At 50.8% G+C, this 16,321-nt stretch overlaps 1 protein-coding gene across 1 annotated transcript in view; it reads right to left on the bottom strand.

The window, feature by feature from the left end:
• Positions 1-16,321, bottom strand: part of PADI2 (peptidyl arginine deiminase 2) — a 47,419-nt gene that overhangs the window by 6,913 nt on the left and 24,185 nt on the right. The window contains exons 7-13 of the mRNA XM_059073937.2: positions 11,170-11,348; positions 9,178-9,281; positions 8,287-8,398; positions 7,650-7,757; positions 3,589-3,740; positions 1,571-1,715; positions 758-851 (exon numbers count right to left, since the gene is read on the bottom strand). Coding sequence (XP_058929920.1) covers positions 758-851; positions 1,571-1,715; positions 3,589-3,740; positions 7,650-7,757; positions 8,287-8,398; positions 9,178-9,281; positions 11,170-11,348 — 894 coding nt within the window. The remainder of the gene's footprint in view (positions 1-757; positions 852-1,570; positions 1,716-3,588; positions 3,741-7,649; positions 7,758-8,286; positions 8,399-9,177; positions 9,282-11,169; positions 11,349-16,321) is intronic.

The following is a 16,321-nucleotide window of genomic DNA, read 5'->3' as shown; positions in this document are numbered from 1 at the left end:
CCCAGACACCAGTCACGATCAGGAACGCTGCCTTTAGACAGGGAGGGTGGTAATGTATGTAAGTATCAACCAGCCTTAGGGATGCAGACTCCGGGGAGCAGGTGGATTAGAGATGCCAACCTGAAAAGTGTCAAAAGGGAATGTAGGAAGAACACGTAAGGAATTGTCATGGCCTCTCTAACCTGACTCCCTGTCTGCACCTGCTCAGCTTTGTCTCTTTCCACGATTAATTTAAGAGCAAAGCTCATCCCAGTCTGTCTATCCCAGTTATGTGGATGTCTAAATTAAGCAGATGATTTCTCACTCCGGGACCGACGGTGATGATGTCTGACTGTACGTCACGTCTGTCGACTCCCACTTTTCTTCCTACCCCGCAAGTGCATTATGGACATTCTTCTCTATGTCCCTTTCGAAAACACAAGCTCCTCGAACACCGATTGCGTGTCAATTTTGAACCATTTAACTCTCCTTGGGGTCTGGTGCCATTTGAAGTATCCACTAGGTCCCGAAGAAGCACTAGGCGCTGTTGATGATCCTAAGGGACAGCGGGCAGCTCGATGGTCCCGTTGGCCACAGCGAGGGTCACAGAGGCCAGGGCTGCTTCCCACCATGGTGACCTCACAGCCCAGGAGCGGGCCGGGTGTCCAGGAAGTGGAGCTGGGTGTTCAGGGACAAGGCACTCATCTGCCCTGCCCTCCCAAGGGTCCCTCTGGGGGCTCAGCTCCCTGCTCCCTGCCAAGGCCCCGCGGGCACTCACCCTTGAACATGATGGCCTCCCCGTGGCCCTTCTTCTGCTCCTCTCGGAAGAGCTTGTAGCAGGCCGAGGTGCTGGCCAGGAGCATCCGGAATTCCTGTGAGAGACCATCCGAGGGCCAGTGTCAGCAGAGAGGAGGTGGCCAAGAAACCCCCCGCTCTCAGCACCCGGGGTCCCACCTGCATATTGTCTCAAGCCACTCCCTGCCGAGCAAAGGCCACCTGGCAGGGTTTTCTCTATTTCACCCTTCCTGCTATAGAAATTCCTCCACCTCAGCAATGCCATCGAGTCAAAGCGCAGAGTCAAAGGTGACCTTCGACAGAGAGGAAGAGCTTCTCCAAGTGGCCAAGAGGCCAGGCCATTTGCACCAAATTTCCAGGGTTTGAAGTTGCAGCTGTTTCTTTTCACTTCTTGGGAAATCAAAGAACCTCCTTCCAGAGCCCCAAGCCCATACCCCATTGCATGGCCAGTACAGTAGCCACCAGCCCTGTGGGATTATTGGACACTTGGCTTGTGGCTGGTCTGAGATGTGCTAAGAGTAAAATACACACCAGATTCTGAACACTTAGTATAAAAAAAGAATGTAAAATCTCCCATGAATAATTTTTATAATGACAACATGCTGAAGTGCTAATATTTTGGATTTATTGGTTAAACATTTACCTGCCACAGCAACAACATACAAACCAGCTTCAGCCTACTTCCTTCTTCCTCTCTGAGGTCTGCTTCCTCTAGACACCCCTCTCTGTTGACAAGAGCTGGTAGTACAGGGGTTCTGCACTATCCTATTCACTCCAGCCTCAGGGGTCAGCTCACCTTTGTGCCTGGGATGGGGACGAATGTCATGAACTCGTCTACATGGCCTACGGTCAGCCAGTCTGAGTAGAGCTCCACGGGTGCCTGCACCTGCTGGGCCTGCAGGAAGTCCCTCACCACCTTGGTCATCCTCCGACCACCAGACCTGGGGTGGGGTTGGGGAGGAGACAGTTCTTCAGAAGGTTGCCCACTGTGCCCGTCTCACCAGAGGGTCTGCATGAGGAGTTCAGCCTCTAGAATGTAGCCTGGACCCAGAATAGCATTGGCGGAAAGGTCATGGGAAGGAGCCTGAGTTGCAGAGACCCTGGAACAGGCAGAAAGGTGTTTGAGCCCAAGGGGAAAAAGGAGTTAGCTGTAGCCATGGTCTGTGTGAAGAGCACAGAGCCCAGTCTTTGGCCGCTGAGGGTGTCAGTAGGTGTAAGAAGCCAGCTTCTGTGCTCAGGGATCCCTCATGGACTGCTGGAGGGGGCTAGGACACAGGCATGATTCCCAAATCTTCCCTAGCCTATGTACCTCTTTGCTGTTAACTTCTCAACTTCAATCATTTCAAGTGACACCTCTTCCAGGAAGCCCTTCCTGACTTCCACACTCCCTGAGGTCTTCAATCTCCCCATTACCCTTATAATATAACCCAAAAACCTCACAGTGGCCAACAAATGCCTCTGTGATCTGGCCCCTGCCTGTCCCTCCCACCTCATCTTCCTCCCTTCCTCCTTGTTCTGTTTGCTCTAGCCACATGCTAAACTTGTTACCAAGGTTTTGTCCTTTCTATTCCTTCTATCTGGAATGCTCCTTCCCTTTGATCTTCCCATGGCTGCTTCCTTCTCATCCTCTGAACCTCAATTCCAAAGCACTTCCTCAAAACCACAAAAGCCAAAGTGCCCCTGCCCCATCACTCTTTATCATGTACCCTATTTTATCTTCTTCATTGCACCTATTAGCACTCAGAAGTATCTTCTTTACTTGCTTGCTTCCACGTTTATTGTCTATACTGCCTCCACCCCTAATGGAAAACTTCCCGAGAGCTGGGACTTTGTCTGTTTTGCTCACTGCTGTCTCCCCGCAGCCCAGAACAATACCTGGCACAGAGAAGACTCTCAATAGATATTTGTCTCTAAGAAGACCCCCCACCCCGTGAACACCCCTAAGGGGGTTAGGGACCCCTCCTTGGGTTTCCCTGACTCTCTATAATTCTATCACTGTACACACCCTCTGTTTCATGTCTGTGATCTCCACCATCTCCTGGAAGGTGGGGGCTGGGCTTCATGTTTGGAACCCCATATCTGACATAGGGCTTGGTGCTTGGCTGGTGCCTGGGAAATACCTGCTGAATGGATGAGTGACTGTTGAGTGGAGGGAGAAGGAGGGCAGGGTGAGCAAATGGTCACTGTCTGTGTCAGTGGCCTCCCACAGAAGGTAGAGAATCCCATGTGTCTTATAGGAACTTGGTGCCCAAATCCTGGCTGGTCCCATATGTGCAGATTCCTGGCAGCCCTTTTGTGAAGTGAGGACCCACAGTACTCACTCTCTCCCCAGCAACCGCACTAAGGAAGAATCTGCCTTTTCATCGATTGGTGGGTAACCTGGGGAGGGAGTGAAGGTGTTGTTGACAGGCCAGGGAGCCAGGGACTCAGGCTTTGGGGCAGAGCCATGTCTTCTCATGTGTCTTTTGTGAATGGGCACCCTCGAGGATTTGTTGGTGTGCTCCCACTGATCCTCTTTTGGTACTCCTTCATCCCTTCCCCACTTTCTTTATAATCTCATTATATTCCCTCCCATTTTGGGAAGGGGGTTATCTATTTAGTTTTGTATTAGGTCCTAATTCATACTAACATGTAAAGGCTAACTTGGTTTTCTTTCCAAGAGTGTCTGTATCTTGTCAGAGAGTCATAGGAGAGGTTAATTCTCCCAGCCAATCACTCCATGTATGAGCAACCCAGTCTGCTCCTAAAGGGAAACAATAACTCCCCCCGCCTCCACGCCCCCACTGCCCACAGGCCCACCCTGGCTTCTCTTACAGAGGAAAGCTGCTCCCGATGAGGATCCGGCCCAGGGGGTATGTCTTGCCATTCACGGTCACTGGCGGACTGACCTCTAAGTTCCCAAAGGAATCAAGGCTGGTGACAGACTCAAAGAGGGGCTCCCGGGTCACGTAGCCAAAATCTGGGCCCTGGGCAAGAGACACCTGTCATTAGTCTCTTGCGGCCAGGAGCCCTTAGCCCCAACCCAGCCACCCTCTGATGACCACTTTTCACTACCTTTGGTCTGGCTCTGTGGGCACTTAGCTTCTAGGGGGGGTCACCCATGCTCTTCTTATTCCCACTGATGAGCAGGACCCTGGCATGGGGAGGCTGAGTGTCATGTCAGCATGAGTGTGAGAATGAATGTGAATATATGAGTGTCTGTGTGTGTGTATACATCTGGGTCTCTGGGTGTGCCTCTATTTCTTAAATGTGGAGACATATTGGTGATTTCTGGATTGGTCCTCACTTTGTGCTATTGACATCCCCACTCATCTCTTAATGTGAGCAAGAAATGGACCTTTGCTGTTGTCAGCTATTGAGATATGGGGGCTGTTTGTTACTGCAGTCTTACCAAGTGAAAGCTGACCAGTACGTGCAGGAATGGCAGATATGTAACACATACACCATCCCAACCCATTCCCAACTAACCATATTTATTTACGGAGCCCAGACATAGCCTCAGAATCCTTCTTAGCACAGAGCTCCAACAGACTGCAGTTACATGATATAACCCCAGTGACGCCCCTTGAATTTTAAGTTTCCTTTCATGATTTTTTGGTTAAAAAGTAGGGATCTTGCTTGGGAGCTTGCACTGGAGCTGGAACTAAGCTTGTCTGACAAAAATCCTTGCTAAAGATGATACAAATAGGTGGAGAAATATACCATGTTCTTGGATTGGAAGAATCAACATTGTGAAAATGACTCTACTACTACCCAAAGCAATCTACAGATTCAATGCAATCCCTATCAAATTACCACTGGCATTTTTTACAGAACTAGAACAAAAAATTTCACAATCTGTATGGAAACACAAAAGACCCCGAATAGCCAAAGCAATCATGAGAATGAAAAATGGAGCTGGAGGAATCAGGCTCCCTGACTTCAGACTATACTACAAGGCTACAGTAATCAAGACAGTATGGTACTGGCACAAAAACAGAAATATAGCTCAATGGAACAGGATAGAAAGCCCAGAGATAAACCCACACACATATGGTCACTTTATCTTTGATAAAGGAGGGAAGGATATACAGTGGAGAAAAGACAGCCTCTTCAATAAGTGGTGCTGGGAAAACTGGACAGCTACATGTAAAAGAATGAAATTAGAACACTCCCTAACACCACACACAAAAATAAACTCAAAATGGGTTAAAGACCTAAGTGTAAGGCCAGACACTATCAAACTCTTAGAGGAAAACATAGAACACTCTAAGACATAAATCACAGCAAGATCCTTTTTGACCCATCTCCTAGAGAAATGGAAATTAAAAACAAAAATAAACAAATGGGACCTAATGAAACTTAAAAGCTTTTGCACAGCAAAGGATACCATAAACAAGACCAAAAGACAACCCTCAGAATGGGAGAAAATATTTGCAAATGAAGCAACTGACAAAGGATTAATATCCAAAATTTATAAGCAACTCATGCAGCTCAATAACAAAAAAACAAACAACCCAATCCAAAAATGGGCAGAAGAACTAAATAGACATTTCTCCAAAGAAGATATACAGATTGCCAACAAACATATGAAAGAATGCTCACCATCATTAATCATTAGAGAAATGCAAATCAAAACTACAATGAGATATCATCTCACACCGGTCAGATTGGCCATCATCAAAAACTCTAGAAACAATAAAGGCTGGAGAGGGTGTGGAGAAAAGGGAACACTCTTGCACTGCTGGTGGGAATGTAAATTGATACAACCACTATGGAGAACAGTATGGAGGTTCCTTAAAAAACTACAAATAGAACTACCATATGACCCAGCAATCCCACTACTGGGCATATACCCTGAGAAAACCATAATTCAAAAAGAGTCATGTACCAAAATGTTCATTGCAGCTCTATTTACGATAGCCAGGACATGGAAGCAACCTAAGTGTCCATCAACAGTTGAATGGATAAAGAAGATGTGGCACATATATACAATGGAATATTACTCAGCCATAAAAAGAAATGAAACTGAGTTATTTGTAATGAGGTGGATAGACCTGGAGTCTGTCATACAGAGTGAAGTAAGTCAGAAGGAGAAAAACAAATACCGTATGCTAACACATATATATGGAATCTAAGAAAAAAAATGTCATGAAGAGATTAATGGTAGGATGGGAATAAAACACAGACCTACTAGAGAATGGACTTGAGGATATGGGGAGGGGGAAGGGTAAGCGGTGACGAAGTGAGAGTGGCATGGACATATACACACTACCAAACATAAAATAGATAGCTAGTGGGAAGCGGCCGCATAGCACAGGGAGATCACCTCTGTGCTTTGTGACCACCTAGAGGGGTGGGATAGGGAGGGTGGGAGGGAGGGAGATGCAAGAGGGAAGAGATATGGGAACATATGTATATGTATAACTGATTCACTTTGTTGTAAAGGAGAAACTAACACACTATTGTAAAGCAGTTATACTCCAATAAAGATGTTAAAAAAAATCCTTGCTAATAAAAACCAAAGAGTGAGAAGATGTGGCTTATCCTGGCCCAGCTTAGAGGCTCAAGGGACAGCTGTGCCCAGTAGGGTGAATGGCTGCAGCTTAGTGCTTTCTCGCCTATGAGCCCCAGATGGCAAGGTGAGACTCGCCAGAGGCTGGGGCAGCTGGGGCTTTACAGCCTCACATGGGCAGGCAGGCATGCAGCACAGAGCTGGGCTTGGCCCAGGCCTCCAGGCATAATGCAGTCTGGGAGCCTTGCTACCAGGCCAGCCTGGAACACTGAAGGCAGGTGGTGACCCGGGAAGAAAGAGTAAGAGAATGATCTGAGAGGCCTTGGTTCTCCTGCCTGCTGGCTTGTTTGACTACCCCTCATGTTGGAGGAAGTGGACAGTCCTCACCGAGGACAGTGTCTAGGGCTGTGGAATGAGAACCAGAACAGCAGCTAATAATAGTCATTGTATCAGGAGCAGCACGGATGCCTTATACAATGCTTTCAATCTTCACAATAAGCCTGTGAGATGGATACTGTTTCTATACCCATTTTGCAGATGAGCAAACTGAGGCTTGAGGAGGTTAAGGTGCTTGCCCAAGGTCACATTGCTGCTAAGGGGCGGAACTGGGACTCAAGGCCAGATCCGTCTGGCATTCCAGAGCTTTGTGCTCACACCACTGGCTCTGCCATCTCCCTGTGATGAAGGGAGTAGGTTAGTGAATGTTCTCAAGAAGCAGGTGCGGACCTGGCAAAGGGTTGCCTCTGAGCAGCCCTGATGTCTCACGGGAGGCTGCCCTGTGTGTGACCTTGGCAAAGCCACCTGATCTACCCAGTCTCTGTTCTGTGTTCTGTTCAAGCCTCCCCCTGCCTGTTCAGGGTGGAAGGTGAGGACAAAGACGACTGATTTTGGTTCTGTCCTCATTCAGTTGGTTGTTGAGGGCATAAAAGGAGAGTGGTAATGACCTCTAGAATCGGGGGTGGGGGTCAGATTGCTTTTTAAAAAACTCATGAACCGAAGAAAATCACAGATTTAATGAGCTTTGAAGTTGGAACCATGCTTTTCGACAATTGCTTAACTATAATTTTCCTCTTTGAAACTTATTTTGCCGTAAGTTGGAGGTGGGGCAGTGTCAGGAGTCAGGCCTCTGTCTCCCATAGCTCTCACTTCCCATGAGAGAACTCTCCATGTTTTGGAAAAGCATCAGTTATCAGAGCAGGAAAGGACGTTAGAGATTATTATCCCAACTGACCCATTTTGCAGATGAGAAGATGGAGGCAACAGACTAATTTGCAGTAAACTGATTTGCCAGGGGTGCCCAAGGCCTCCCGACCACTCTTTCCTGTAAGAGTCCCAGGATTATGCCCTCCCCCATCCCCCAAGGTGGTCCTCAGCATCTCACCAGGAGCTGTTTCACTGGGAAATCCTTCAGGTTTCCGTCTCTGGGGGAGTCCAGAACCACAGGGAAGCCTTTGTGGGGGGCCTCGATGTAGCCAAACTCGATTTCATCCTGTGGGGACACCGGGAAGAGCTATCAGACGACCGCCAGTGAATACTAGCCAGCCTCCCCAATTCTCCTCCCAAGCACATGATGGCAGCGGTTTCTTACATATCCCTCCTTAGATGGTCTCTGCACATCCCCAGCATGTCTGTATTCATACTGACCCCATTTTAAAAAACATAACTGGTAACATCTGTATACATTTTCCTGCAAGTAACACCTTAACTGGAAGTGCATTCTTTATTTATAGGTTGGCTTCTTTTTAGCTGATGTATAGTACTCCACAGAAAGGCTGTCCAATTATATGGTCACCCACCTTGCCCCGTGGATGGACATTTAGGTTGTTTTACAGTCTTCTGCTACCCTAAGAAGCTGCAGTGAATTACCTTGTACGTTTCTGTCCCTGTGTACACGTGCACGTGTGATCTGAGGACAGAACTCGCATACGGGGAGCAGCTGGGCGCCAGGGCATTGACATTAAGCTGCCTCTTCTTGCCTGAGCCCTGGACCATGTCCTTCCCAGCTTGGGGTTCCTTACCTGGATCCAGCGATCTCCCCGGTTCATGTACTGGAAGCAGACCTTCAGTTCACAGTTGGTTTTCTCAACCAGGTTCTTCACCTCTTTCAGGAACAGGTAATTGTCCTTCATGCTGAGAAGTGCAGGAAGAGGGGGAGGCCAAGAGGGAGGGTGAGGAGGGATGAGGGCCAGCCCACTGAGGTGGCAACAGCAGTTGGCATCTCTGGGCTGCGCTGGGCAGGTGAGGGCACATCTGTGTTCAAAGGCACCTCTGCAAAGGCCACTGGAGTCAAGGGCCAAGCAAACTCATCCCCTCATGCAGTGTTTACCAAAGTCATGAACAAACAAAACGAGGAGGGGAGTTCTCACCCTCACCTGCCCCAAAGCCTTACATCTCTGACTCCCCAGATTTCCAAGGAAGAGCTACGCCTAGCATGGAGGCAGGGGATGGGTCCAGGACAGCAGGGGTGTGTGGCCAGGTGGTGTGGCCAGTATCACCTGCAGGCACTTCTTTCCCCTGCTTCTCATCTCGCTGTAGCTGTCTAGCACATAATAGATGCTCAGTTAAAGAACTGCTGGATGAATAAGATGAGTTGAATATCCATTGTAGAGAAAGGTTCCTGACTACATGGTATGGGCCAAGAAGATATGGGAAAGAAATGCTAGCTGTTATTTTTAGAGCACAAAAACTCTGTGCCAGGACCTTGGATGAATACTTCACCTGCTTCATCTCACTTAATCATCACAGTGACACTGTGATGTGAGCGTCTCAGAGAAACAGAGGCACAGAGAGGCCAAGTGAGTTGCTCAAGGTCACACAGCTGGTAAGTAGCAGAGCATGATCTGAACTCAGGTCTGTCTGCCCCTGAAGCCCCAGCTTTAGCCACTCTCTGCGCTGTGCCTAATGCTTACCAGCACACAAACACCGACAAAGGAGGCAGGATGTTGGGGGTCATGATCCACGGAGCAATCCGGAATGTCACGGTGTCCGTGAAGATGGGTGTCAGGGGGATCTCCTGGGCATGGGAGAGAAGAGGAGGGGATCAAAAAGTCTTGTCAGGGTCCTTTTCACTCCTGCCTAACAAAGTGGGTGAAACCGATAACAGTAGTACCTCAGGGAGCACTTACGGTGTGCCAGGTCCTATTTTTACCTGTGAGATCTCAGTTCTGCCTTACAATAACCCCAGAGGGTAGACAGTAGTAGAATCCTTGTTTTATAGATGGGGAAACCAAATCACACAGCTGTCCAAGGTCACATGGTTAGTAAGCGGTAGAGCCTGTATATAAGCCCAGGCAGTCTGGCTGCCGAGCCCATGCTCTCAACCACTGTCTGATCTCGCTGCATCAAAATTCTCTTCCTGAAATCGGCTCACACGATGGCTGAGCCAGCCCCGGCCTTCCTCTGTTTTTGCTCTGGGCACCTTGCCCTTTTCTATGTGTGAGTGCTATAATGTCACTGGGGGAAATTTTGATATGTCCCCATTGTTCTTTAAGGAAAGGTTTGGGGAGCTTGCCTGCAACTTGAAGGAAGGTGAGATATGATTCCTTGGCATGGCTGGCTTTGGAAAGCTACAGGAAACTGGCCCCTGCCCTTGGTGGGGAGGATGGAGGTGGCCTTTCCTGCATGGGTCTGCCTTTTTAAAAAAATTATTTATTTATTTGTTTGTTTGTTTATTTATTTATTTTTGGCCACACTGCACGGCTTGCAGGACCTCAGTTCCCCGACCAGGGATCGAACCTGTGTCCCCTGCAGTGGAAGCGCAGAGTCTCAACCACTGGACCGCCAGGGATGTCCCCTGGGGTCTGCCTTTTGAGTGTCCGCTGGAGGGGGCCAATCTGAGAGACCCTGATGGCCAGGTTGCTCCAGGCACTGGGGGAGCAGGAGAAGCCCTCTCCCCACCCCCTCCTGTTAGCTCTGCTTTTCCTGCCTTTCCCTTTTCCCAGTGACTTGAGGCTGCTTTGTGAATGAGATCCCACAAGCTTGTATGCTCCCAACCACCTCGGGAAGCAGCAGTATTTGTCATTTCTGTTTCCCAGGTGGGGCAGTTAAAGCACAGGGAGTAAATTCACTTGCACAATGTCTCATGGGCTCAAACCTGGGCCGTCTGACTCGAGAGCCCCTTCTCATAAATCTAAGCGAGACCTAGCTTCACCTTCGGCAGAGCCCATGTCCTCCTGCCTCAAAGGGGTCCGGGGATGAAACTGGGGAGAAAACCCTGTGTCTGATAGGGCAGCCAGGTCCCTCCCTATATCCGAACAAAGCTGGGTGGGCCTGAGGGGTAGGGGTCTGGGGCTGCAGTTTTTGATGAGAGGTCCTTGTGGGCAGGACACATCCTAGGCTGGGGGTGGGGGGCTTCTCCTCGGGAGGGGAAGGTGCTCTCCTTCTCGTCCAGTTTCCCCAAACCAAGAGCAAAGGTGGGTGAGATGTCTGGCCTCAGGGAGGGGACATGGCCTGTGACTGGGATTTGGGGTTCGGCCTGGGGTCAGAGTTGGTAGAACCCACACAGCTAGAGTGTGGGACCAGGCAGGGAGGGAAGAACAGGGCACACGTGTGTGGCCTGCTTTGCTTCTTGCGCTAACCATTGGCACTCTGTGCCTCAGAACTAGGCGCGCTCTCTGCAGGGAGGAGGACAGACCAGGCACAGGCATGAGGTAAGAAAAAATCACCTGGAGAGAATCCAGGGGAGTAGGTACAGTAAGGAGGATCCCCAGAGCATAGCTCAGAGGACGCTGGCAGACACATGTGGCTGGTGGGGCATCCAGGTCTCCAAGCCTGGACCCCCTCCCCTTGGAGCTTTGAGGGGAGTAGAGCATACTGGGGACCCCCCCTGGGAGTGGCCCTCTAGAAGGAGCCCCAGCTGGCCCGCAGGGCAGCCCCTCCTGGTAGAGGCCCGGGGCCCTCACCTCGGCCATATACTCCAGCAGGCTGACGTGGATGGAGACCAGGCCCGAGAAGCCCTCGTCGGGAAAACGTAGGCCTTCCACGAAGAACAGCAGCTCGGCAGAGCCACCCGTGTACTTGACCACGTGGTAGAGCTTCCGGCGGCCCAGGATGTGGATATAACGCTGGCCGAAAAACGGGTCTGGAGGGAGAAGGACCAAGGTCAGGCCCCACCCACAACCGTCCGTGGGGCGGGGTCACTGATGGGGGACGCGATGTTAGAGTAACCTGTCCTCTAGACACAGAGAGAAAAGCACAAGCAGAAAATGCCACCAGAAGGGCCATGGCCTGGTCATCTTCCCAGCACTGTAGGGCCCTAGCCATGTGGCACTCAACCAGACACCCTTTCTGGCTTCTGGCTTCCTTGCCTATAAAGTAAGCTAACTCTCCCAGGAAGGGGACATGAAATGATAGCAGCTGAGGACCGGGCAGCCAGTGGTGTCAAGGAAGGGAATTATTGTTCCCATTTTACAGAGGAGGAAACAGTCCCAGAAATAAGAAATGGCTTGTCCGGAGTCACATAGTGGCTGAGCTGGGACTCAAATCCCTGTCTAGTTCTGAACCCCGACCTCTCCTCTCCTTTATGTAAATAAAACACCAAAGTGCCCATCTGTGCCCCGAACTCTCCTCCATATAATGCAAGCCACATTGGCGTGTGGGTCTCTGGCTGCATGTTTTTGTGGCTGGCTTCTCCCACGCTCCTGACCCACTGAAACCACCCAGCTCTTCACAGCGCTGTCCCCTCTGCTTGGAAGAGTTATCTCCCTCCTTCTTCAGGCCTTGATTCGTGTCACTTCTGGGAATCGTAGCCAGATCCCCCAGAGACCAAGCCAGGTGCTCTGTCTGGAGTTTCCGCAGCCCCCGTCCTTCCCCATCACAGCCTTTAAATAGACATGATCTCAGTGTTTAGTTGTTGGCTCTGACAGACTGTCACCTGCATGGGGGTTGAGACAGGCCCGGTCCAGGGCAGGTTGTATTTAATAAATATCTACTGAATGAACCAATGGATCCCACACCACTTCCCATGGGAGAATTTTCAGGCCAATTTAGAGCACATGTATTGAATTACTACTCTGTGACCACATGGACAAGGACCTCTGGGGGACACAGAGATGGGCAAGATGCAGCCCCTCTGTCTAGGAGCAGTGCTCAGCTGATGCTAAGATGGCACAGATGTGGGAAGCGTCACAGTAGAGCTACGGGGTGAGAGAGCCCGTGGGGTTACTGGGGGGAGGAGGGCAGGAGAAGGGAGGCGGGGTGGGAGGCGTTTGAGCAGAGAAAGGCAGCCTTTGAGATGCCCCTGGGGGCAGCAGAGGTGGGGTGCAGTGAGGAGAGGAGATACTTGCATTGCCCAAGGCATGGAGGTAGGACCCTATGCAGTTCCAGAAGGAGTTTCTTTATGCCCTGCAGAGCTGGAAGGGCAGAATCAGGCTCAGCTTAGTACTGTTGTCAACAGCAATGGGTATGATTATTGACCAGTCACCTGAGGGCTAGAGCATGTAGCTAGAACAGTCCTGGCATGAATAGGGTGCTTGACTAAAACTTGCAAAATGAACGGAGGAAGCAGCAAAGCCCAGACTCAGGATGGTTCCTCACGTAGGACAATGTGCTCAACTAGACCCTGGTTATACATCTCATTACGGGTGGGTTACCTTAGTGGTTATGACTCCCAGAGTCAGAGAGATGCGGGTTCAAGTGCCTCTCTGGCTTACAAGCTGCAAAACTTCAGGGAATTCACTCAACCTCCCTGAGCCTCAGTTTACTCATCTGTTAAATGGGGGATAATAACACTTATGCCACAGGGTCCTTGCAAGATAAAATGACAGCATCAGGAATTGAGGTAAGCTCGGTAACCTCAGCTGGGACTTGCTGGTATTACTACTATGAGAGCCCATGCATGTGTCAGCACACCCCTCACTGCAAAATTCATGACCTTTTCATTGAACGGCTTAGGAACAGAAGGCAAAGAAAAACACCTCACCTCACCTTCCCTTAGGTGGGCCCAAGAAATGAGGCATATAGACTCAGACACTGGGTGTCCCAAGGAACAGCTCAAGACAGAAGGTGGAGTCCTTCTCACTCAGAAAAGACAACATATGCCTTGTGTCCCAATCACTAAGTAGATCCAGATGGCTCTGCATAATTTAAAAAATTCTCCCCCAGGCACCCAGGCCCTCCAATGTCCACCTGTCCCAGGTTGCACTTGAACTGGTGCTGGGAAAGAGATCCTCAGGCCTGGAAGCTGACTTGTCTTTGCAGAAAACTCCAAAACTTTCCCAGGGCTCTGGGCAGCTAGGTGGTGTGTGTGTGTGTGTGTGTGTGTGTGTGTGTGTGTGTGTGTGTGTGTGTGTGTGTGCGCGCGCGTACCACCTGGGCCTGGGAGGGTGGGGGTCTGGCAGGGGAGCTGGGCCAGATGGAAGGATGCGTTCTTGCCCAGCTGCATGCAGTTTTTCCCCCTCTATGGCCTGCAGTTTACATGTGCCTCTCTTTCTGGTGTCTTGGGCCAGCTCTAGGCAGATTGATGACTTGGTGGGAACAATGCAGCCACTGTCCCGAGGAGCCTCCTTCCCCCATCCCCCGTCCCAGCTGGGTGCAGTCCTGCCTGAGTGTGACCAACTCTCCCTGCAGGAACCAACAGTGACCCTCTACTGAGCAGCCCACGTGCCTCGGGCTGGGCCCTGCCAGCCACCCTGACTTCCCCTTAGCCCCAGACATCGGCCCCGCAGGCTGGCACGTGGCATAACCCTCTGGTCACTTTGGAGCCATTCCACCCCCCAAGGAGACTCTTTGATAGTGTGATCATCTGTCCTGGTTTGCCTGGGATTGAGGGGTTTCCTGGAATGAGGGATTTTTAGTGCTAAAACCAGGAAAATCCTGGGCAAAGCGGGACAAGCTGGTCACCGCACCCTTGTAGGAAGAGGTCAGGTCCCAACTTTGCGATCCTGAGGCAGAATCTGAGGCTGGAGCACAGACACCTGGGTCTTCCTAACAGCACTGGAGACACCTGACCACTGCAATCATTATACAGTAAGTCCCCTACATACGAACCTTCAAGTTGCGAAATTTCAAAGATGTGAACGTGCGTTCCATCAATATCAGGCGTAAGTGAAACTGCAGCTTGCCCTCGGATTGTGTTAGTTGGGTACCTAGGTTAACTTTGTTGGACTTATGAACAAATTGGACCTACGAACGCTCTCTTGGAACGGAACTCGTCCGTATGTAGGGGACTTATTGTAATTAATAATCATAATAATAACCCCCCCAAAGCAACAAGTGCCGTCTATAGAGAGTGTTCCATGGCCGGCTACTGAGTGCTGACACATGTTCCTTATCTAATCTCTATCACCAGCGGAACTGTCAGGCCTCTCCTTAGCCCCACGTCACATCACAGAAGAGGAACCCAAGGCCTGGGCTGGTAAGTAGACTTGCCCAGATCCAGGATTTGAACCTCCTGGGCTCTAGAGCTCCCACTCAGGGTCCCTCAGCCTCCAGCCCAGGCCCCTGCCCTTGGGGGACACAAGTGACACATGACATTCATGTAACACAACATATTCTTATCCACAGGTGTACATGGATTTTGACAAAACCCCCAAATGCCTGCATGGACGAAAAGGAAGAAGAGGAAACTGTACCACAGACGAATTATTTTTCATCCGGCTCTTTAGTGTGGCACTGAGTATTCACCCAGGATTCCAAATTTGTGGGAAACTGACGATTCTGGTATCATCGCTGCATCAGTAACACTGCCCCTCCCCCCACATTGCAAGATGGCGGCCCAGATAACAGCATCTCAAAGCACTCACAGCAGTGGTTCCTCCTTTTCTTGTCTGCTCAGGACCCATCTCGATGGCAGTGAGGGAGAGGGATGTGATTAAGGGCCAGATCTCAATCCACTGCCATCAACAAAAAGACGCCCTAGATAATGTCCAGGTGTCACTAGCAGCAACAGGTTGAGTGTCACAGTACGACACAATGTGGTGGAGAAGCCGAGATCTTGCTTGTACCCTTCCTGTCCGGCCGGCAGCCCCATCCCCCGTGGCAAGCCTGGCCTGGACAGGGTAAACATCAACATCTCTGGCCCGCTTAGGCGGCGGAGCCAGCTTGACTCTGGGGACATTCCAACCTGCGTGAGGTCACTGGGTCCGAGCCCAGGGTGGATCAGGAGGAGGCCTGGCTTCAGGTGGCAGCCGGGTCCACTGCTGTCCTGGCTAAATCCCTCCCTGAGGTGAGGGTCCAGGCCCACTGGGACCAAGTCCTCATGGCGACTGCTCTTAGTGGGCCTGGTCAGAGGAGGGCCCCAGAGCTAGGCTGGAGACCCTGGGCCCCCCAGAGAGCTGGGCATGCGGGGGAAGCCTCACCCTGCACTACAGCAAACGATTTTGCGGAGACAGCTTTTTAATACATAAATCAGACCTTGACAGTCACTTGCTTAAAACCTCCTAACGGCTTTCCAGTGCACTTGGAATAAAATGCAAGCCCTCTCTGCATGCGCTGGCCCCTGCCCAGTTCGCGGACCTTGACTCCAACACATCCCCCTCCTCCGGTCTTCTGTCTATTCCTCCAACACTGGTTCCCTCCTCTGGGCTTTGTATGCGCTCTTCCCTCTGCTTACAACCCTCTTCCCTCAGCTCATGAACGGCTGGTTCTTTCTCGTTGTTGCTTTGGTTCTCAACTCAGATGTCGCCTGCTTGGAGAGGCCTTGCCGGACCACCTAGGCTAGCGGGGCCTCGCCTCTGCCCCTGCCGTTCTCTACTGCTTGGTCTGTGTCATTTCCTCCAATTGTGCTTTCCGTTATGTTTCCCTCATTAGACTGTCTCCTTCCTGAGGGCAGGGTGTGATGGCAGAGTTCACCCAGGGGTCCCGGCGCTGAGACCAGCACCTGGCACTGAGGGGGCTCAACACCGATTCACAGAAGGAACGAGACAGAGCAGGCAGCTGCGAGGATTAGCTCCATGGCGGAAGCACGTTCCTGACTCATTCGGGACCCAGGAGGCCCTGTCCTTGGCAAGAGGAGCAAGGGGTCCGCTCCTTGAGGGTGTCCACAGCATCATCACGGGCTCTTTAAAAGTCAGGGGCAGTTCTCATGTTCAGAAAGTCTGAGATGAGCAGAAAGCA

This window comes from Kogia breviceps, chromosome 1 (assembly GCF_026419965.1).
Source record: "Kogia breviceps isolate mKogBre1 chromosome 1, mKogBre1 haplotype 1, whole genome shotgun sequence".
NCBI lineage: Eukaryota > Metazoa > Chordata > Mammalia > Artiodactyla > Physeteridae > Kogia > Kogia breviceps.
Note: the sequence above shows the minus strand (reverse complement) of the source record. Positions and strands in the feature narration are given on the sequence as shown.